The sequence below is a fragment of the Pseudorca crassidens genome, chromosome 10, assembly GCF_039906515.1.
Source record: "Pseudorca crassidens isolate mPseCra1 chromosome 10, mPseCra1.hap1, whole genome shotgun sequence".
Lineage (NCBI taxonomy): Eukaryota > Metazoa > Chordata > Mammalia > Artiodactyla > Delphinidae > Pseudorca > Pseudorca crassidens.
Genome location: NC_090305.1, coordinates 33,155,962 through 33,178,382, shown reverse-complemented (window position 1 = coordinate 33,178,382; position 22,421 = coordinate 33,155,962). Strand labels below are relative to the sequence as shown.

Here is a 22,421-nt window from a genome sequence, read left to right as displayed (position 1 = left end):
ATTCTGACTTCGGCTCTCAAATTACTTCTTTGGCAGCTCTCTGAACTCCCATACTGGTTTTATCCCACTCTAGCATCCTATTCTTCTTGATAAAAGCCAATTCACATAGATTATATGTATAGTATCTATCTTTCCCACCATCCGGTAGTGTCATAGAGTGTGGGGACCACAGATGGCTTCATTACAGGTATGTGCCTAGTACCTAGCACGTTCCCTAGAACAAACTGTGCTCTTAATAAATCATCCTGGAGCAAGGTGATAATGCAGATAATATATAATTAATGTTTTATCCCACAGAGAGAAGAGTGACACCTACTATTGCATGCTGTTTAATGATGAGGTTCATACCTATGAACAAGTTATTTATACTCTTCAGAAAGCTGTTAACTGTACACAAAAAGAAGCCATTGGCTTTGCAACTACAGTAGATCGAGATGTAAGTAATTTCATTATATTGATGTCACATAATAAACTTTTAATACAGATAAGTTATCCTAGAAAATTGAGTTAGAGGTATATATATCTAGGCTATTTTTCTTTAATTTCATATGAATATTGACCCAAATATATATTGGGTATAACTGTAAGCTGTTGTCAGAAAGTTTAGGAGGAAACATAGATACAGTTGCTCTCATCCTACACAGTGGTTAGAAATATTCAGTTATGAAAATAGAAATGATAGCAGCCTAGAAGAATAAATGTTGTGTTGTTCAAGGATAACAACTTGAACTTATTAATGGCTTGAAAAATGTTAGGATAGCTTTGAAGGAAAATATTTTAATTTACTTTTTAATTAATGAATAGAATAAACATTGTAGATATTAACAATTGACCAGGGCTTCCCTGGTGGTGCAGTGGTTGAGAGTCCGCCTGCCGATGCAGGGGACACGGGTCCATGCCCCGGTCCGGGAAGATCCCACATGCCGCGGAGCAGCTAGGCCCGTGAGACATGGCCGCTGAGCCTACGTGTCCGGAGCCTGTGCTCTGCAACCAGAGAGGCCACAACAGTGAGAGGCCCGCGTACCGCAAAAAAAAAAAAAAAAAAAAAAAAATTGACCAGAGTTGTTATGTGCTCAGATGACACTGTGTTTGTTTACTGTTTCAAAAGTTATTAATACTGAATATAAATATTTTTACAAGTTAATTTCAAATATCTTTATTTACAGGGACGTAGGTCTGTCCGATATGGAGACTTCCAGTATTGTGAACAAGCAAAATCAGTAATTGTGGTAAGTAATTTAAAAATATGTCTACACTCTTATTTTTTATTAGTATAAAACTAATCCCACATTTTGGTGTGTATGAACACATTTTTCTGCCTTCCTGAATGTAAAGCCACATCAATCAAAAATCATGTTTAGGGGCTTCCCTGGTGGCGCAGTGGTTGAGAGTCCGCCTGCCAATGTAGGGAACACGGGTTTGTGCCCCGGTCCGGGAAGATCCCACATGCCGCGGAGCGGCTAGGCCCGTGAGCCATGGCTGCTGAGCCTGCGCGTCCGGAGCCTGTGCTCCGCAACGGGAGAGGCCACAACAGTGAGAGGCCCGCGTACCGCAAAAAAAAAAAAAATCATGTTTAAATATATGTTACCTGACCATTGCTTATTGCTTTATCTAGTTTTTTTTTAAACTACGTAAGATTGATACAGAAAATGAATGTTTAGATGAGATATATATGTATATATTTCTGTCGTCTTATTTTTTTATCAGAGATGTCTTAGAAAGTTTTTTGCTTTCTGTTTTGTTTTTGATAGGGTTTCACATTACTTTTTAGGAATTAAACTGGCCTTTAGCACCAAGATTAGAATTCAAGGGAAGTTGTTTCTTGGTACATAATAGCAAGGTATGCTGCATATCCTGATAGCATTTAGTGTATAATTTATCTGAAAGAAAACTATTCCCCACATTTAGATTTATTTTTAAAAGTTATAATTTATTGTTTTTAACTATTCCATGTAACTGCGTTTTATGTAAATGTCCTTTTAAAATATAATTTTATATATTGTGAAATATTTTAAATATACAGATGAAAATAGATATAACAGTAAATGCCTGTGTGCTACATTATACCTTATTTTCTTCATAAGTATTTTAAATAAATAAAATAGTATAGAGGCCCTTGTATTATCCCTTCTAAATTCCATTCCCCTTCCTCCTTCCCTAGAGATAACTACTTTCATTAATTTATCTTTCGTTTTCATACATGCCTTTATATTTCATCTGTTAAATATCTATCCATATTATATGTATTGATTTGGAAGTCTTTAAACATTATATAACAAGATTCATACTGAATATATTATATTGCAATTTGCCTTTTCATTTCAGTGTTGTTTATAGATTTATCTGTGTTGATACATGTATCTGTAAGTATTCCATTGATGACTGTACCATAATTTTTCCATTCTCCAGTTGATGGACAATTAGGATATTTCCAATTTTTTTCCTATAACTATCAGTCCTGCTGTGGTCATTTTTTTGTCCTCTTGTTGCATAGAAGCAAAAGTTTCTCTAGGGTATATACCAAGAAATGGAATTTCTGAGTTGTTAGCTTTTGAGCATTTTCAGCTATACTAGATTTTGCCAAGTTAATCTCCAAAATGGTGGTACCAATATACATTCCAGCCAGCATCGAAGTAGAGTTCCCATATCTCTACCGCTTTGTCAAAACTATATATTGTCAGATTTTTAAAATTTTGCCAACCTGATGTGTATGAATGGCATCTCATCAGTTAAATTTGCACTGCCTTGATTACTGAGTATCTTATTTCATATTTATTGTATTGGTCATTTAAGTTTTCTGTGAATTTCTTGTTCATACCCTTTACCCATTTTTTGTTGTTAGGTTACTTGTCTTTTTCTTACTCATTTGTAGGGGCTCTTTATATAATCTGAATCCTGATCTTTTGTTGCAGTATCTTTTCCTAATATGTGACTTATTTTAAACTTATTTGTGATGCTTCTCCTTGAGCAAAAGCTTTAATTTTAATGTAGCAAAATATATTTTTCTCTTCATGAGTTTGTGTCTTATTCAAGAAATTCTTTATTGATAACTGGACGTACCCAATTTAATAATACATCAGAAACTATACTGTGGTTGTATAAAAAGAACATTCCCATTCTTAGGAAATGTATACTGAAGTTTTTAGGGATAAAGGGACATTATGCATATAACTTAACCTTCAGTGGTTTGTTGTTTTTTTTTTTTTTTAATGCTTGTGTGTGTGTGGAGAAAGAAAGATAATGTGCAAATGATAAAGCAGTTGGAATAGAATGTTTACAGTAGATGAATCCAGGTAAAGGAGGTGTTTTTTTTCCCTTTACATTTGTTGCTTCACAGTGTTATTACAGTTTTTCCCTAAAAAATCAGTACTTGTAATCTCTGGTAGTGTCTGTATAGATATACTATATGCATAATATAGAATAGAAAGTCCAGAAATAGATACTAGTATGAGGAAAATCTAGGAAACAAGTACATTCTAAGGGAGGAGGAGAGCTTCTTAACCAAGACTAGAACCCCAGGAGTTAGAAAAGAACTTATCTTTGGCTACATAAAAAATTTGCATAGCAAAATATTATAAAAAATGTCAATAGTAGATTTAGAAAAATTATTTCTAACACAAAGGATAGACATTTAATGTTTATGATAAACAGAGCACTCATAGATTATCAGGTAAGGAGCAAACAACAAAATAGAAAAATGGACATAGGGTATGAAAAGACGATCACAACAGAGAAGATCTAGGTGGTAAATATATGTAAAAAGAGACTCAAACTACCTAGTTTAGTAAAGTGACAGAGATTTCATACCCAACAAGATGGAGAAATTAGAGTGATAAAGTACCTTGCTGGCAGAGATGCAGAGAACAGAAATACTTGTGTAAAAATAAATTGCTACCACATAATTGGAAAACAATCTAGTAGCATCTATAATCTCTCTTAGGAATTTATCCTGTAAAAATATAAACACCAGTTAGTGTGTGTACAGAGATGTTCAGTACTTCGTTTTTTTATAGTCATAGAAGACTGTAAACAAAGAGACTATGAATGCCCTTCTCTAAAGAATGTCTAAATAAATCCACACCACAGAATATTATTGAGTCATTAACAACAACAACAAAAAAACTGTTAACACAAAGATGCGACAGAATATGTGTAGTATCCCATTTTTTGTAAATCAAATAAAAACCTTTATAAATGAGTACATATATAATACATATAGATGGATAAAGTATGCAGAGGTGTACTGTGTTAATGTGGGTTATGGAGATGGGATGAACTGGTGGGTAGAAAGATGATCCAAGCAAAAAAGGAAAAGGGGGGAAAACATGTTAAATTAAAAGCTTTGATAGACTTAAATAGACATTTATCCAAAGATGATATGCAGATTGCCAAAGCACAGGAAAACATGCTCAGTATTACTAATCACTAGGGGAATGCAAGTAAAAACCACAATAAGATACCACCTCATATCCATTTGGATGGCTATTAAAAACAAACAACAACAACAACAAAACAATAACAGAAAATCACAGGTATCAGCAAGGATATGGAAAAATTGGAACCCTCGTTCACTATTGGTAGGAATATAAAATGGTGCGACCACTACGGAAAACAGTATGGTGGTTCCTCTAAAAATTAAAAATAGAATTGCCATATGATCCAGCAGTCTTGCTTCTGGGTATATACACAAAAGAATTGAAAGCAGGGTCTCATGTTCATAACAACATTATTCACAGTAGACAAAAGGTAGAAGAAACTTTAGTGTCTATCAATGGATGAATGGATAAACGAAGTCTATATACATACAATAGAATATTATTTAGCCTTAAAAAGGAAGAAGATTCTGATACATGCTACAGTGTGGATGAACCTTGAGGACATTATGCTAAGTGAAATAAGCTAGTCACAAAAAGATATTATAAATAATGTATGATTCTGCTTGTATGAAGTACCTGGAGTGTTTGATGGGTACAGAGTTTTAGTTTTGCAAGACAGAGAGTTCTGGAGACTGGTTATACAACAATGTGTGCTTTACAGAACTGCACACTTAAAAATGGTTAAGTTGGAAAGTTTTGTGTGTATTTACTACAATCTTTTTAAAGTATTGATAACATCACATTTGTGCAATGAAGTAACTTATTTAAATTAGTGTGTAATTACATTAAAAATTAGTTTAAAGACGTAAAGCCAATTTAAGCATTTAAATAATTTATAATTGGTGGGGCAGATTTTCAAATATAAGACCAAAAATTCAGGTTACTTAAAGCTGTAACTTCTTACTTTTTTGTAAGAATCCTAAGATTCCTTCTAGAAAATTAGAATCTGAGTAAAGCAAGCCACATGGTATTTTTCTTACATACATACATGAAAAACTCCCCTATAATGATGAGAGTGTAGCTATATTAAATAAAAATATTAACTTCTTTCTCTAAAATAGCCTTTTTAAGTTTGTTTTTTCATCCTGCCATTTCTTTTTAAGAGAAATACCAGTAGACAGACAAAGCCACTCAAAGTTCAAGTTATGCATTCGTCCATTGTCGCACATCAGAATTTTGGTTTGAAACTTTTGTCTTGGCTGGGAAGTATTATTGGATATTCAGGTAGGTTCATACTTGTGCTAATTGACTTAAAAATGAGCTCATATGCCTTTGCAAAACTGTTTTGGAAAAAATAGCAAGTGGAACCATTTTTTTGCTTTAGTTTCATGTTTTAAAATACCATCTCATAATATCTTTATATATAGAAAAAAATCTGTTTCCCAATTTTGATCCACGGGATCTTTTTATATGCATACAGAGGAGTCTGTGTTCAAATAAATGCAGGAAACAGTGGGTTAAACAATTGTAAATGACTATAATACGCTAATGAAACCTAAATCTTACCAACTTGATAAAAGAACCTATTTCTTAATGGTGTATCCTGTGGAATTCTCTTCCACAAAGCAAGCTGCATAATGCTGCTGTATATAAAACCTAAATGATTAACTGTTTAAAGGCTGTCTTTGTTTTGACTTCTATGACTTGTGGTTACTAATAATTTGCAACTCTGAAAATTTGCAAATTTGAAGTTACTGTGTATTTGAGTTTTTGTTTTTCCAGTCTACAAATTAGATAATCTTTTAAAAGTAGTGATAAACAGAATTAAGAACCTTCACGTCTAATGCCAAAAATACAAGTTTGTTGTAACACTGAAGAGTAAACTAGGAATAGATTTAAGCTGTCATACTGTTCTTCAGGCAAGAGAGGTGGTTTGAATAATGACATTCCAATGTTTGCTATAAAGAAAATTTCTAAAACGTTTGTATTAAAAGGCTACTAGAAAGAGTATTGCCACACTGTGAATTGACAGGTGAAAATATGGGGGTGTGGAAATTTAGGAGAATGTGTTTGTTTAATCTAAATGTCTTTCCAATTATTTCACTCATCCTCTTTTTTTTTTTTTTTTTTTTTGGCTTTGGTGTTTTCCATTGGATATCTGTATGCCAAGTACTGTGCTACAGCATTAATGAATAGTATCAAGGAATCAGTTTTCTGCTGAAAATTTTCTTTGAGAAAATTTATTTACCATCAACAATTTAAAGACCTTGTCTATTATTTAATTCATATATAAAGTTTTCTCTTTAGCCTTGTAAACAATTTCTAGTTGGTGACTCTTAAATTTTAAAATTACTCTATTTTGGGGGGTTTTTTTCGGATTATTTTGCATGCTTGTAGAAGACTTAAAAACAGTGATTTTAAATATAAAATATGAAACTAGAAGGTATTAAAGTTCTGGTTTTGTTAATGCTTATATATAGTTTTTAAGTTTAGCATTTAGAATATAAAGGAATTTGCCTTCCAAAACCCCTCATATAGTAGGTATACATAAGTACATAGTGTATTTTTGTTTAATGAAGAACATTTTGCATAACGTTAATAAAATGGACTGGTATATGTTAAAGTACAGAGGTAATGTATTCTTTCTTTTAAATGGTAGTACAGTTTTATATTATACGTATCTTCAGTTATCATGGGATATGTAACAATTTTACTGTAACCTGGTTTAATTAGCATAGATGCTTAAAGAACCATATTTATTTCAGTGGCTTTTGGGTTCTTTGTTGTTTATTTAAATTCTTTACAGCATAAGAGGTCATTGCCGTTCCGATACACATGTATTTTGGTATTCTGGAATAAGAGTTGGTGTATAATGCAAGATTTGGAATTTTTCTCCATTTTGTGAACATGTTAATAAAATAGTTAATATGTTTACTTTTTCTGAATAAATTTGACCTTTAGTTAAAAAAAAAGTAAGACTCTATAGTAGATCCATTTGAAAATTTCTACTAATATGTCATTTTATTTTAATATTTGAAGTTACTGTTTCTTGACTACTTTTCTTCTTGTTTTAAGATGGTCTTCGCCGAATTTTATGTCAAGTTGGTTTACAAGAGGGGCCAAATGGTGAAAACTCTTCTCTAGTGGATAGGTTGATGCTTAGTGATTCCAAATTGTGGAAAGGTACGTATCTTAACTACTTTTAAGGTATAGGGGAACTTACACAAGTAATTGGGATGTTAGTTTCTTTTTCATTTGGGAGGTATTTAATAAATATATTTATGGTTTTTAGAATTAACACATGCAGTCTTATTCTTTGGGGAAAAAACAGATTTGGGGATCCATGATCCAAATTAAATCACCTTTATGTTTTGTTTGAAAAATATATTTAGAAAAACTGATTAAGGAACACATGTAGAGTGTTGCTCTTGACACTTAAAATACAGTTGATCATATGAAAACTTTGGAAATGTAATTTTTGGCTTGTTTGATATATCCTTATCTTAACGTCTGCTCTTTTTGTGAAAGGTGCTAGGAGTGTGTATCATCAGTTGTTCATGAGCAGTCTACTTATGGATTTGAAATACAAGAAACTGTTTGCTGTTCGATTTGCAAAGGTAAGTAGTTTCTCACTTTTAAAGATTAACAAAATAGGTTATATACAGAGTAACTGTAGTCCATGATTACATCCAGTGTTTGGAAAATTAACAGCTGATAGTAATATGTCAATGCGTTGATTTTAAATTGTAAGAAACTTCATAAATGATCATTTTATCTTTCATCAGTAGAATAAAATTCTAGCAGTGAGGTTTTTCTTGTTTATCATCTGCCATGATAATGTGAATATCCATCTCTGCAGTGTGTATGATGTGAAATGATAAATGAAGACTTTAAACCTATGTCATTGAATTATGTTATTCCTGTTAAATTTTGTGTAAGAAAAGATAATTTTAGTTGAAATTACCTGTATATTTGGATGTGATTTAAGAATCATAACTCTAGGTTGTTGATATTATTGAATTATGTTCTTCTCCCTTTCAGCAGCATGCGATTAAACTACCTGCTTGGTTTTTTATTCACCTGAATTAGGGGTTATTAACAAAGGAAACATACAAGAATCATTTGGGCAGCTCTTTCAAAATGCATGTGTTTGCGTTCCATTCTCAAACCTACTGAAGCAGATTCACCAAGAATGGGGCCCAAGCATGTATACTTTGAAAGAGCCATCAGGTGACTCTGATAGGCATCCAGAAGTAATGAAAGTGTGGTTTCATCGGAGACAGTGTAAAGCTACTGTGATTTGGCTCCACCCATGTACAGTGACGTCCCAGGATTTTAGTAGCTGTTACTCCTATTTGAGCTCACAAACTGCCATTGTGCTAAAGAAGATTGTATAGTGAATAGATATTTACACAGAGTTTAGTTGGTACATTCCAGTTATCATTCTCATAGAATATCTTATTGACTCCTCCAGCACTGATATTTCATTATAATCCTTAAACATTGGTCATTGTGGATTAGAGGTGAATCTCCCCCTTGTTGTTTAGAATTACCAGCAGTTGCAGAGAGATTTTATGGAGGATGATCACGAGCGAGCAGTGTCCGTGACTGCTCTGTCTGTCCAGTTCTTCACCGCACCTACTCTGGTGAGTAGTGCTTGCCTTTTCTTTGTAACTGATAGTTGGCACTCCTTGCCTTTTTTTGCCTTCTTAATAGAACTATGAGCGTTTGCAGAGTGATTATGTGACAGATGACCACGACAGAGAGTTTTCAATCGCAGACCTCTCGGTTCAGATTTTCACAGTCCCTTCACTTGTAAGTACTAAAAGACTAAGAAGAATTTTCTTGTTTTCCATTAGAAGAAGTAAAGCCTTAAAATAATAGAGAACTGAGATCTGTATATTCCTGAATAGAAAAATATTTTATTAATGGGTGATCAGACTTCAGATGCCTTCAGTCATACTAGAACATGTATCTTTGAATGTGTAATCTGGAGGGGGAAAGTCATTTGAACTTAATCTGTACTTTCTCATAGTACTTCCCCGAGGTTTTGAACTGATGAGTTAAAATTAAATTCATTAGTTTAACAAATTTATCCATTAGAAACAGCATATTGTGGGAATTCCCTGGCCATCCAATGGTTAGGACTCAGTGCTTTCACTGCCTGTAAATTCAGTCCCTGGTCGGGGAACTAAAATCCTGCAAGCTGCATGGCACGGCCAAAAAAAGAAGAAACAGCATATTGTGTATAATCTCACATTCTAAGAAGCCTCCTTTTCCCTGCTAAGGGAAGGGGTAACTAAGGCAGTTGAATCATGATGATTGGGTGATCTTGTACTAAGTTTCACTAGTTGTTCCAGGAGGCATCACTATGTTTTAGTTCTATTGAATAATTTATTAATATTTAATTCATTAAAAAAATTACTGAGCACCTATTATTTATTGGGCACAATTCTAGGTTTTGGGAATGAACGGTGAACAGATATGGGCCTTGCCGTCATGGAATTTACAGTAGGGAGGGAAAGACTCACATAAATGGTAATTAAAATTATAATAAAAACTGAAGAATTCTGTTGTTTTGATAGAGTAGGAGAGATCTGACCTTTTCCCACAGTTCAGAAGAGGATTCTGTAGGGAAGGTAACTTTATGTAGGAGTGTGACGAGAAATCATGCATAGGAATCAACACTTGAGAAAATCCTGAAGTAGGGAAGGGAAGAGAAGGGAAGAAGTACGGTTGAAGATCCTTGAACACGGAGTTAAATGAGACCAGAAACATAGGCAAGGGCCTAATTGTATGGAGTTAAAAGAGTATCCTACAGTTATTTTATTAACAAGGTATTATGTTCCAGCTTCTTTTTTTTAATGACTGTTTTTTCCCCAGATTATTTTTATGTTCAAGGGTATATTCTAGGACAGTTGAAGCTGTCTGAAGTCTATTTAGCCACTAATGAGATATTTGGGGCCAAATTAAGGATTTTGGTTTTTCTCTTAAGAACATTGGAAGGCACTGAAGAGTTTTAGGTGACACTTATATCATCACATTTGTGATTTTTAAAAGATGATGCTGCTTGTAATTTGGAGAACAAATTTGCAGGAGCAGTAGTGGATGTGGGAAACCTGTGGGGATTGTGGCAGCGGGTATAGAAGTTGTGAGAGATATGTAAGTAGTGAAATCTACTGACGGGCCACACGTTGGGTTTGAGGAATATTAGGTTTGGTGAGTGATTGGTTGTTGGGTTTGAGGGGAAAATATAAAGGTGATTTCTGGGTTTCTGACTTTTGTAACCAAGTGGAGAATGAGAACTTATAAAAAAGGAAAGTGTTGCTTTCAGTTGAGTCAGGGATGAGTTTGAGAAGCCTCTGAGACAATCCCATGTGTATTCAAATCTGTTTCTCTCCTCCATTGATCCTTTTGTCCATTTCCATGCCAGTACCGAGTTTTAATAATATTAGCTTACTATTCCATTTTGATATTTTATAGAGCTAAATCTTCTTTCATTATTCTTTTCAAAAAAATTCTTAATTATTTTAGGCTTTTTTTTAGAGAAGAACTAAAATCAGTTTGTCAATTTCAGAAACCACATTAGGGTTTTTGACTGAAAAGATGTTGTATTTATAGATAATATGGGAAGAACTGATATCTTTGCAATATTGAGTATCCCCATCCAGGAACATAACTTGTCCTAAAAGTGTTTATGTTTTATATTTTTGACACTATTGTAAATTATTCACATTTTTAATCTCACTATGGCTAATAAGCAAGAAAACTACTGATTTTTGGGCTTCCCTGGTGGCATGGTGGTTGAGAGTCCACCTGCCGATGCAGGGGACACGGGTTTGTGCCCCAGTCCAGGAAGATCCCACATGCCGCAGAGTGGCTGGGCCCGTGAGCCATGGCCGTTGAGCCTGCGCGTCCGGAGCCTGTGCTCCACAACGGGAGAGGCCACAACAGTGAGAGGCCCGCGTACCGCAAAAAAAAGAGAAAACTACTGATTTTTATATATACATCTTGTATGAGGCTGGTTTTCTTATTAACATTTTCTCCGATATTTTGTGTTGATTCCTTGGAATTTCTGGTAATCTACAAATAATAGTTTTTGTTTTTTTCTGATATTTCAACCTTTTATGTTTCTTGTCTGACTCCTTTAGTTAGAAGCACTAGAAAAATAACATATATTCATTTATTCAGAGCATATTTATTTAGCACCTTTATTAACTAGGCACTGTTTGTGGCTCTGGAGATAAATATAGCAGTAAACAGAAAAGACAAAAGACCCTGTTCCCATGGGATTTATAGTGCAACTGGAGAGAGACAGATGTATGTAATATTTACATATTTATAATAAATCAAGTGTTGAGAAGTGCTGTAAAGTAGGAAAGCGGGTTAAGGGGTTAGAGAGTGACAATGGAAGGGTCATACTTTATACAAGGTTATCAAAAAAGGCCTCTCAGAGAAGTAGTGTTTGGACAGAGACGTGAGGGACTAAGTGATGTGACTAACTGGTGAAAGAGCTTCCTAGGCAGAGGGAACAGCAAGTGCAAAGTTCTGAGATGAATATGCACTTGGCATTTTGGAAGAAAGAACCCAGAACAGGCCCGTGTTGCTAGAGTGAGTGAGGAGGATGATCCATGAGGTCATTGAGTCTGGGGATAAGGGGAACATGGGAGTGGATTAGTGCCAGACCTTGAAGGCCATTGTAATACAAGTACTTATATTTTTTGTCTAAAGAAAGTAGAAAAAGGGAAATAGTAAAGAACAGAAATTAATAAAACAATGTAAATGTACAAAAACCATTTTTCTTTGAAAAAAAGGGATGGGGGTAGATCTCTAGAAAGTTTAATAAGAAAAACAGAAAAAAATTTTATTTAAAAAGGACTACAAAAAACTACAAATCTTACAGATTTTAAATAGAAAATAGGCAATATTAGGATCAAATTAATCAATATAATTGGAAATTTGGATGAAATGAACAAATCCCTAAGAAAAAAACACAGGTCGTTAGAAGAGAAACAAGAAATAGAAAATTTTAATTAATATAAAAATCTTCTCACAAAGAAGTCCCCAGGCCCAAAGGCTATACTGGAGAATTCTTCCAAATATTTAAGAAAAAAATAATACCTGTCTTATATAACTTTTTCTAGAAAATAGAGAAAGAGAATATACTTGCCAATTAAGTCCTCTGTAACCTTGATACCAGAACCCAACAATTACAAGAAAAGAAAATTACCATTTAATTTCTCTCACAAACGAGGTTGCACAGATTGAATCAAGCAATATAGAAAAAGGATAATACATCACAACCAAGTTTGGTTTTATTTCCTTAACGCGAGTAGTATACCATTTGAAAAAAAAATCAACTGGCGTAATTCAACTTATTAACAGACAAAAGGGAGAGAAAAGATCATATTAGATGCTTTTCCTGAATTCATGATTTAAAATGAACGAAAAATACCTCATAGTAAATGAAATAGGAATGAAAGAATTTATTTAATCTGATAAAATACCTGAAGACAAAGCAAAAAGTAAAAACCCAAAGCAAACATTATGCTTGATGGCGAAATAGTAAAAGCTTTTCCCCGAGACCAGAGTTTTTTCTTAGGTCAGTGAAATCACATATAGTCATTTAATTGTCTCAAAATTGACTAATATAGCAAACAAGAAGGAAAATCCTTTTACTTGTCAACACCTCCCCTCCTTCGAACTTGAACTTAGTCTTCACTGTCTAGGAAAATTAACAGAAATTAATCCTATTGACTTTTGAGCTTTTTGGGGCCTAAGTCCTGGCAATGGGATGATGATTTCAGAGTTTTTCAAAGGTATGTTTAACTATATCGATTTTCTCTTTATCTGATGACTTTACAACTTAACCTCTACATTAGAATACAGTTTTACTATATTCTTAGACATCTAACTTCTGCATTCTTTTGTCTTCTTTGAGGGGTTTGGTGATATCAGTCAAAATTTATAATGTATGTACACCTTAACCCAGTAATTCCACTTCTAGGAAATTATCCTATAAATATCCTTGCAACTGTACATAGTAGATATTTGTTGCAGTATCTTTTGTGATAAATAGCATAAGACTGGGAAAAACCCAAATATCTCACCAGTAAGGGCCTGGCTAATAAAGTATGATAGAAAAGAGTACTGGGGATAATTAAAAAGAATGAGGGAATTTATGTGAACTGGTATGGGACAATCTCCAAAATATATCAAGTGAAAAAACCAAGTGCAGAACCGTATTTATAATATGCTGTCCTTTGGGCAGGGGGGGAGATCATTATACATACCCATACTTACATCTACTTAATAACAGTTATCCATGTACTATAAATGTATATATGTGTGTATATATGCATACACGTATAATATACACACCATCTCTGGAAGTATATGCAAGAAAACTGCTAACAGAAATTGCCTTTGCAAGGGGGACTTTGGGAGCTAGGAGACTTAACTTTTTACCTGTTTTTTGTATCATTTAAGTGTATTTGCTTATTCAAAAATATATTAATATGTATATCTATATATAGAAAGAAAAACAAAAAAAATAAATCTCAACTAAGATTAAGAGGAAATATAGTTTCATACTGAGTTCTACAGAATCTGTGATATAAACCTGTGGCTCCTAGAATAATTATACCATACCATTATAGGTGTCTAAATGTCTCAGTTAAGGAAAATTTGCAGCCTGGTTCAGATCCCCCACCCTGAATTGTCTTTGAATAATGAGCCTTGGATCTGTCTCCTTACATTCTGGCATCTTTCTCCGTGATATAATTGTTGCTTCATACACGTGGCAATTGGAGTAAGTAATTGTTATTTAGAAATACACAAAAATGCATTTATGATATTACATAGCTGTGTTGAAAAAGGTCTAAACTGAAAGAGCTAACCAACATTGGTGACTTTTTTTTTTAGCTTTATGGTAAATAGTTTTTTATTACCATGTACTCTGATATACTTTGTCCTAGGCTCGGATGCTCATCACAGAAGAAAACCTAATGACCATTATCATTAAGACTTTCATGGATCATTTGAGACATCGAGATGCGCAGGGCAGGTTTCAGTTTGAACGATATACTGCTTTACAAGCCTTCAAGTTTAGGAGAGTTCAGAGCCTTATTTTAGATCTTAAGTAAGTTTTCGCTTAATTATTGAACGAGTTGCAACTTATAAAAGGTCATTGTTTGTCCATATATTCATTGCTGTTTTTGTGTTGTTCAGGTATGTGTTAATTAGCAAACCAACTGAATGGTCAGATGATCTGAGGCAGAAGTTCCTAGAAGGATTTGATGCCTTTTTGGAATTACTCAGATGTATGCAGGTATGTATAAGCTGACACATTTCAAAAGTGAAACGTTTACTTTTTCCCTTTTTCAGTTCACTGAACTAAATACCTTTCTGTCTGTGCATTTTTTTCATACTGGGCACATTTTTTTTTTTGCGGTACGCGGGCCTCTCACTGCCGTGGCCTCTCCCATTGCGGAGCACAGGCTCTGGCCACGCAGGCTCAGCGGTCATGGCCCACAGGCCCAGCTGCTCCGCGGCATGTGGGATCCTCCCGGACCGGGGCACGAACCTGCGCCCCCTGCATCGGCAGGCGGACTCCCAACCACTGTGCCACCAGGGAAGCCCGATACTGGGCACATTTTTAAAAGAATAATTTGGATAGCTACAATTTGGATCAAGAAGCTCCTCTTAAAAAAAAAAAAGAAGCTCCTCTTAATTGGAAACTCTTAGAAAGGTGTAGAATGCATGAGATCCCAGCAGAGGTTCTGACATCTGCTGTACTTTTGTATTTGGTTATTTTTTTGGTTACCATTAATGTTCTTTCCTTGGGGGTTTCAGATGGTTTTGTTTTGAATATGCTTACATGGAAGTATTGTCAAATTAGTTATTTAGGAAACTATGTCTTCTTAATGTTTCCATATTTTTCTTTCATTGATACCATATTTATATGATATAGTATAGAACTACCCCCCCATTTAATTTTCTTTTTGGAAACACTTCTGTATACAAAATAGAATCTAGAAGCAGAAACTGGTATAGTTAACCAGTTTTTTGTTGTTTTGGTTTTGTTTGTTTGTTTGTTTGAGGCCATGCCTCGAGGCTTGTGGGATTTTAGTTCCCCAGCCAGGAATTAAATCTGGCAGTGAGAGCACAGAGTCCTAACCACTGGACTGCCAGGGAATTCTCCTAACTGTAAAAAGATAGATGACATTTCAGAAAATCTGAGGAATATCATTATGATTCCTTTAGTAGCTGTCTGGCTTTCTTAAGAAAGGAATAAGCAAAGTTAACCTATCATTTTTAGGATATATTCTAGTTCCCATGTTGGTAGTGGTTTCTGGGTGTTTTATTATAGTACTTCTATTTTTTTCCTTGTACCTATAGAAAGAGTATCTACCTTGGTCATTTTGAATACTTGAAGTGTCCTGTATTTTCTATTATTTTTAATCAGTTCCAGTGCACCAGGGTAGTTAGGCTAGTTTCTAAAAAAGTTATATTCTTTTGTGTTAAAAGCTGTTTATCTTTTTCTTGTTTTGCTTTCTTTCGGTCTCTATGAAAACTTTATTTATTGATTGATTGATTGATTGATTGATTGATTGCTGCATTGGGTCTTTGTTGCTGCGCCCGGGCTTTCTCTAGTTGTGACGAGCGGGGGCTACTCTTTGTTGTGGTGCGCGGGCTTCTCATTGTGGTGGCTTCTCTTGTTGCAGAGCACGGACTCTAGTCACGCAGGCTTCAGTAGTTGTGGCTCGCGGGCTCTAGAGCTCGGGCTCTGGAAGACAGGCTCAGTAGTTGTGGCGCACGGGCTTTGTTGCTCCACGGCACGTGGGATCTTCCCAGGTCAGGGCTCAAACCCGTGTCCCCTGCCTTGGCAGGTGGATTCTTAACCACTGCACCACCAGGGAAGCCCTATGAAAACTTTTAGTTACAGATTACAAATAAATATAAAAATTTTATTTTAGTATATTATAAAACATATTTATAAATTCAGTAGCGTTTTAAAAGTCTGCCAAGTTTCTTCTGACAGTTTTTTCTATGGATGATAGAGCTAAAAAGGGATTTGAAGGATTGTTGCAGTGAAGTATATACATTTTATTGTCTAAAACATATAGAAGATTGCCTCTAAAATAAGTTGTTCTATATTTTACTGGGATTTTTAATTTATAAAATTTTAGAGAATGTTATATAAACGTGTTATTTAAGAAGTTGGACTTCTCATACTACTTGAAACTTCCTGTTAGAACTTTTACTTTATATGTTTTTGTAATCAGTATTTCTTCTGCATTATTTCTTAAGTTTTGATGTAAAAGAACGGATGTAATTTTAGTTTATTTAAAAATCTTTTCGTTCCTTTTAAGGGAATGGATCCAGTTACACGTCAAGTAGGACAGCATATTGAAATGGAACCAGAGTGGGAAGCAGCCTTCACACTGCAAATGAAATTAACACATGTCATTTCAATGATGCAGGACTGGTGTGCTTTAGATGTGAGTCTCTTCTGGGGTCAGGGATAGGAGATAAATGGAGGAGAGACAGAGATAAACAATTTCCTAAGTAAAATCTGAGGCAGTTTGGAGAGGATAGTGGTGATATGTTCATAAAACAGCATATTTTCTGCTTTCACTTGTATATTCAGTAAAAGTTCAAATTCTGAAACCTTAGAAGATAGATAAAGGAGGATATAATCCACACTCTCTCTTCTTTTATGTTACTATCTTTTATATATATATATATATATATATATATATATATATATATAATCCTGTCAAGATTTTGAGCATATAAAAAGAAGTTTATAAATTTATCCAAAAATGAAATTTTACTATTGGTACATTTGTCCTATGTCTTAAAATTATTTTGGCCTTCCTTTGGCTATAAAATCTAGATGAGAGCTTGTGTAAGTTGGGAGGTCAGAGAAGGCTTCTATGAGATCTGAACTATGTGTCAGAGTTAACTGATCAAAGAGTAAAGAATATTCCTGACTGAGGGACAGCTGCATCATGCTCTCTGATGAGAACGAGTACGGATCCAGGAGCTGTGAGAAGGCTCTGGTCGGAACAGAGGTTGAAAATAGAGAAGTAAACAGGTGCCTCGCTTTGCAGGACCTTGGAAGCCATGGAAAGAAGTTTGAATTTTATTCTAATTAAAGTGGGATGCCATTCGAGACTCCCAAGCAGAAAAGTGACATGATCCAATTTACATGTTTTTAAAAGTTACTCTGTGTGGAGAATGGATGGAGGAGGGTAAGAGTAGAAGCAGGGAGTTCAGTGGAGACATGTTGGCTTTCCTTTGAGTTACTGGAAATAATCAGTGGTCAGGTTTGAGAGAAATTTAGATGAAATTGCCAGCTTGGTAATAGACTGGACAACCGGGAATGAGGAAAACAGAGAGCCCAGAAATAAACCCACACATTATGGTCAATTAATCCACGACAAAGGAGACAAGAATATGCAATGGAAAAAAGATGGTCTCTTCAGTAAGTGTTGCTGGGAATACTGGACAGCTACATGTAAAAGAATGAAATTAGAACATTTCCTCACACCGTATACAAAAATGAACTCAAATTAGATTAAAGACCTAAATGTAAGACTGAAGCCATAAAGTTTCTAGAAGAAAATATAGGCAGAACACTCTTTGACATAAATCATAGCAACATTTTTTTTTTTGGATCTGTCCCCTAAGGCAAAGGAAGCAAAAGCAAAAAAGAAACAAATGGGACCTAATTAAACTTAAAATCTTTTGCACGACAAAGGAAAGAGACAGCCTACTGAGTGGGAGAAAATATTTGCAAATGATATGCCCAATAAGGGGTTATTATCCAAAATATATAAATAGCTCAATATCAAAAAAACAAACAGCCCAATTAAAAAATGGGCAGAAGACCTGAATGGACATTTTTCCAAAGGAGACATACAGATGGTCAATAGGCACATGAAAAGATGCTCAACACCACTAATCATTGGAGAAATGCAAGTCAAAACCACAGTGAGTTATCACTTCACACCTGTCACAATGGCGGTCGTCAAAAACACCACAAATAATAAATGTTGGCAAGGATGTGGAGAAAAGGAACCCTTGTACACTGTTAGTATGGATGTAAACTGGTGCACTGTGGAAAACAGTATGGAGTTTCTTCAAAAAACTAAAAATAGAACCACCATATAATCCAGTAATTCCACTTCTGGGTATTTCTCTGAAGAAACGGAAACACTAATTCAAAAAGATACATGTACCCCAATGTTCATAGCAGCATTATTTTCTTTCTGACTCACTTCACTGTGTATGATAGTCTCTAGGTCCATCCATGTCTCTACAAGTGACCCAATTTCCTTTTTATGGCTGAGTAATATTCCATTGTATATATGTACCACATCTTCTTTATCCATTCCTCTGTGTGAAGTAAGTCAGAAAGAGAAAAAAAAATTTCGTGTATTAAAGCATTATTTACAATTGCCGAGATATGGAAGCAACCTAAGTGTCCATCAGTAGATGAGTGGATGAAGATGTGGGAGGGTGTGAATGTGTAGGTGTGTGTGATGGAATATTACTCAGCCATAAAAAGGAATGAAATTTTGCCATTCACAACAACATGGTGGACCCTGGAGGGTATTATGCTTAGTGAAATAAGTCAGAGGAAGACAAATCCTGTATGTTATCACTCATATGTGGAATCTAAAAAAAAACAACAACGAGTGAATACAACAAAACAGAAACAGAATCATAGATACAGAGAACAAACTAGTGGTTACCGGTGGGGAGAGGCAAGATAGGGGGGATTAAGAGGTACAAACCACTGTGTATAAAATAAATAAGCTATAAGGATTATGCTATAGCACAAGGAATATAGCTGATATTTTAAAATAGCTGTAAATGGAATATAATCTATAAAAATTTTGAATCACTATCTGTACATCTCTAACTAATGTAATATTGTAAATCAGCTATCCCTCAATTAAAAAAAAAATAGGGAATGAGGGAAAGGAGGACTTTGGAATGACTTCTAGATTTCTACAGCTCTATAAAGATGTCATTTACTGAGACAGGGCCCTGGAAGAGGGAGCAAGTTGGGAAGAAAAGACTAAGTTTAATTTTGCCCATATTGATATTTGAAGTACTTACACATCGTTGAATTTGAGGTGCTTGGTTAATGTTGTAGAAACCTTTGAGTAACTTACAGAAAACCATCTTTTTTAGGAAAAGGTATTAATTGAAGCTTACAAGAAATGCCTTGCTGTATTGACGCAGTGTCATGGTGGTTTTACTGATGGTGAACAGCCAGTCACATTAAGCATCTGTGGACATTCAGTGGAAACTATCAGATACTGTGTTTCCAAAGAAAAAGTTAGCATTCACCTCCCAGTTTCTCGCTTACTTGCAGGTAAAGCATTTCTCCCTAAAAGAGAACCTGAAATTGTCTTTTAAATTGTTGTTTGTGGTTAACATTAATTGAATACCTACACTGCATTTTTCTGAGAGTTTCACATGCATTAACTTATTTAATCATCACAGCCTATGAGGTGGGTATTGTTGTTAGGTTTATCACAAATGGGAAGACTGAGACATGGAGGTGGCTCGCTTAGCGTCACACCGCAACAAGTCAGAGTAGGGATTTTGAGGTAGTTTGGCACCAGAAACCATGTTTGTAATGACCATACCATAATGCCTCTTCAGACTTCTTAACTACATATACCACATGTTTTATTGTTTATCTCAGCCCAGCTTCAAAGTCTGTGTTGTTAGGATTCAAATTGGTCTATCACTTAAGTGATCACTAATAAATTGAAACCACCCTATACTTCCTCTCTCTCTAAGCTGTTTCTTATTTATTGATAACCTTTTAATCAGCAGGTTGGAGTGAGTCCCAAATTGGGGTAATAAGATTGTAAAAAGCATTCTCTGTTTAGACAACAACATAAACAGGACAATTAATTCTTAGTTAACAATTAACTAAGGTTGAGCTATAAAAGAGCCCTTTGCAGTTAGGGACTAAAGAGGCTTTGATCCTAAACTGGAAGTTCTGGGGAACTGAATTCTGAGGTCAGGATCAGTGCAGACCATGAATTCCATGGCCAGTTTCTCTGTTCAGTTGCCAGGAGGATCTCTCACTACTATACTTTAAATGGAACAAACTCCATGATCCAGTGGAATACGACTCTTAAAATTGGTATACTGATTGCTTTGATAGTTATGTAGCTGCTTTTGCTATGTTTGTATGTCTAACATTTACTTCTGTAAAATGTCATCAGTGTATGTTGGTACCTGTAATTAAGACTCCAGTTCAAGTGTGCCTTTAATTCTGAGGTTCATGAGAATAACAATTGAAAAGCTTCATTTATGGGTGCAATTCATTTTATATCTTAATGTGTAACATGATAGGTTCCCAAAGAGAAACAGAAAAGAAGTTAGCTATAAAGTTGAGTGAATATTTATGTTTTTTTTTAATCTGAATTATTTTCACTTATAGAAATACTTTTTTATTTGTTCTCCATGCAGGTTTGCATGTATTGGTAAGCAAAAGTGAAGTGGCATATAAATTTCCAGAGCTCCTACCTCTAGTAAGTAGTGCTGACATTTAAAAGTAGATATCTATTACAAACCTCCAGTTAGATAATAAGTCATGGGAATATAATATCCAGCATAAGGAATACGGTCAATAATATCATAACAACTTTGTATGGAGACGGATGGTTACTAGACTTATCACAGTGATCATTTCATAATGTATGCAAATATCAAATCATTATGTAGTACACCTGAAACTAACATAATACTATACATCAACTATATTTCAGCAATCAACAAACAAATAAATAAAAGTAAATATTTACTATGTTCTACATACTTGAAATCACTTTGAAACAAACTACTAGGGTTCTCCAGAGAAACAGAGCCAATAAAGAGTGAGTGAATGAGTGAGTGAGTGAGTGTGTGTGTGTTTGTGTGTGTGTAGAAGGAGAGAGAGATTGATTTATTGTAGGGAATTGACTCACATAGTCTTGGGGCTTGGCAAGTTTGAAATAAGCCCGGCAACCTGGCAGGCTAAGAGTTTAAGAGTTGATGTCACAGTCTGAAGTCCAAAGGCAATCTGGAAGCAGAATTTCTTCATCCTTGGGGAAGCCTCAGTCTTTTCTCTTAAGGCCTTCAACTAATTGGATGAGGCCCACCCATATCATGGAGAGTAATCTGCTTTACTCAAAGTCTACTGATATAGATACTAATCATATCTACAAAATGCTTTCACAGCAACATCTACATTGGTGTTAATCAAAAATTGGGTACCATGGCCCAGCCAAGTTGACACATAAAATTAACTATCACACAAACATACCTTAAAATAATTTTGACTTGTGTTTTATATAAAGCTTCCATCCCTATAAACCAATCTTCTTTATAGAGTTGAGATTTTTGTGGTTTTTTTGTATACACAGAGTGAACTTAGCCCACCCATGTTGATAGAACACCCTCTTAGATGCCTTGTTTTATGTGCCCAAGTACATGCAGGAATGTGGAGAAGAAATGGTTTCTCTCTTGTAAATCAAGTAAGTGTTTTTTAATTCTACGAAGAGTTTTCAGTCCATTCTTTACCTTCTATGAAGGTTATAATTTTCAATGTACTTAGTCACTGAAAGTCCTCTATATTAAAACTGTTTGTGGCCCCTGGAAACGAACCTTAAAAGAATTTTTTTTAAAAAACTGTTTGACAAAAGAAATGTAACCTTAAACCAAAAGGTTTTTTAGAGCTTTTATTCATATTTTGTTAAGAAACAATATCAAAAGTAGAAATGAGCTTTATTTTCACTTGCAGTCATTTTTAGAACAATGTTGGATATCTTTAAAACATAAAAAGTCTGGATTTCACTTACTTAAATTAAACTGGGTTAAAAGATAAAAGTTCTGTTAGTATAGCTCTGAAATTGAGGTTTTAATTTTTAAACCTCACCAAGGCTTGGTATAGGACTTTTCTGTTTTTCATAGGTATAATAAATCTCACTGAAGGAACTTTATTAGGAGACCCAGAAAGTTGGCTGCAAAATGTGAACCATAGAGTGACTACTATAATCTGGAGATTTCTAATTAAATAGTCTCTAC

General features: G+C 34.6%; 1 protein-coding gene across 6 annotated transcripts in view; it reads left to right on the top strand.

The window, feature by feature from the left end:
* UBR2 (ubiquitin protein ligase E3 component n-recognin 2) overlaps nt 1–22,421 on the top strand; it is a 115,906-nt gene that overhangs the window by 45,309 nt on the left and 48,176 nt on the right. For 5 of the 6 annotated variants that reach the window (XR_010946828.1, XM_067752922.1, XM_067752920.1 and 2 more), the window contains 12 exons: nt 298–436; nt 1,167–1,229; nt 5,480–5,600; nt 7,392–7,499; nt 7,845–7,933; nt 9,033–9,131; nt 14,294–14,457; nt 14,547–14,646; nt 16,691–16,819; nt 19,527–19,710; nt 20,826–20,887; nt 21,761–21,871. Coding sequence is in view for 5 of the 6 variants with exons in the window: in XM_067752922.1 (XP_067609023.1) it covers nt 298–436; nt 1,167–1,229; nt 5,480–5,600; nt 7,392–7,499; nt 7,845–7,933; nt 9,033–9,131; nt 14,294–14,457; nt 14,547–14,646; nt 16,691–16,819; nt 19,527–19,710; nt 20,826–20,887; nt 21,761–21,871 (1,369 nt within the window). In the remaining variant the exon portion in view is untranslated. Of the gene's footprint in view, nt 1–297; nt 437–1,166; nt 1,230–5,479; nt 5,601–7,391; nt 7,500–7,844; nt 7,934–8,863; nt 8,963–9,032; nt 9,132–14,293; nt 14,458–14,546; nt 14,647–16,690; nt 16,820–19,526; nt 19,711–20,825; nt 20,888–21,760; nt 21,872–22,421 lie in introns of all 6 variants that reach the window. The other variant, XM_067752921.1, reaches the window with a different exon arrangement.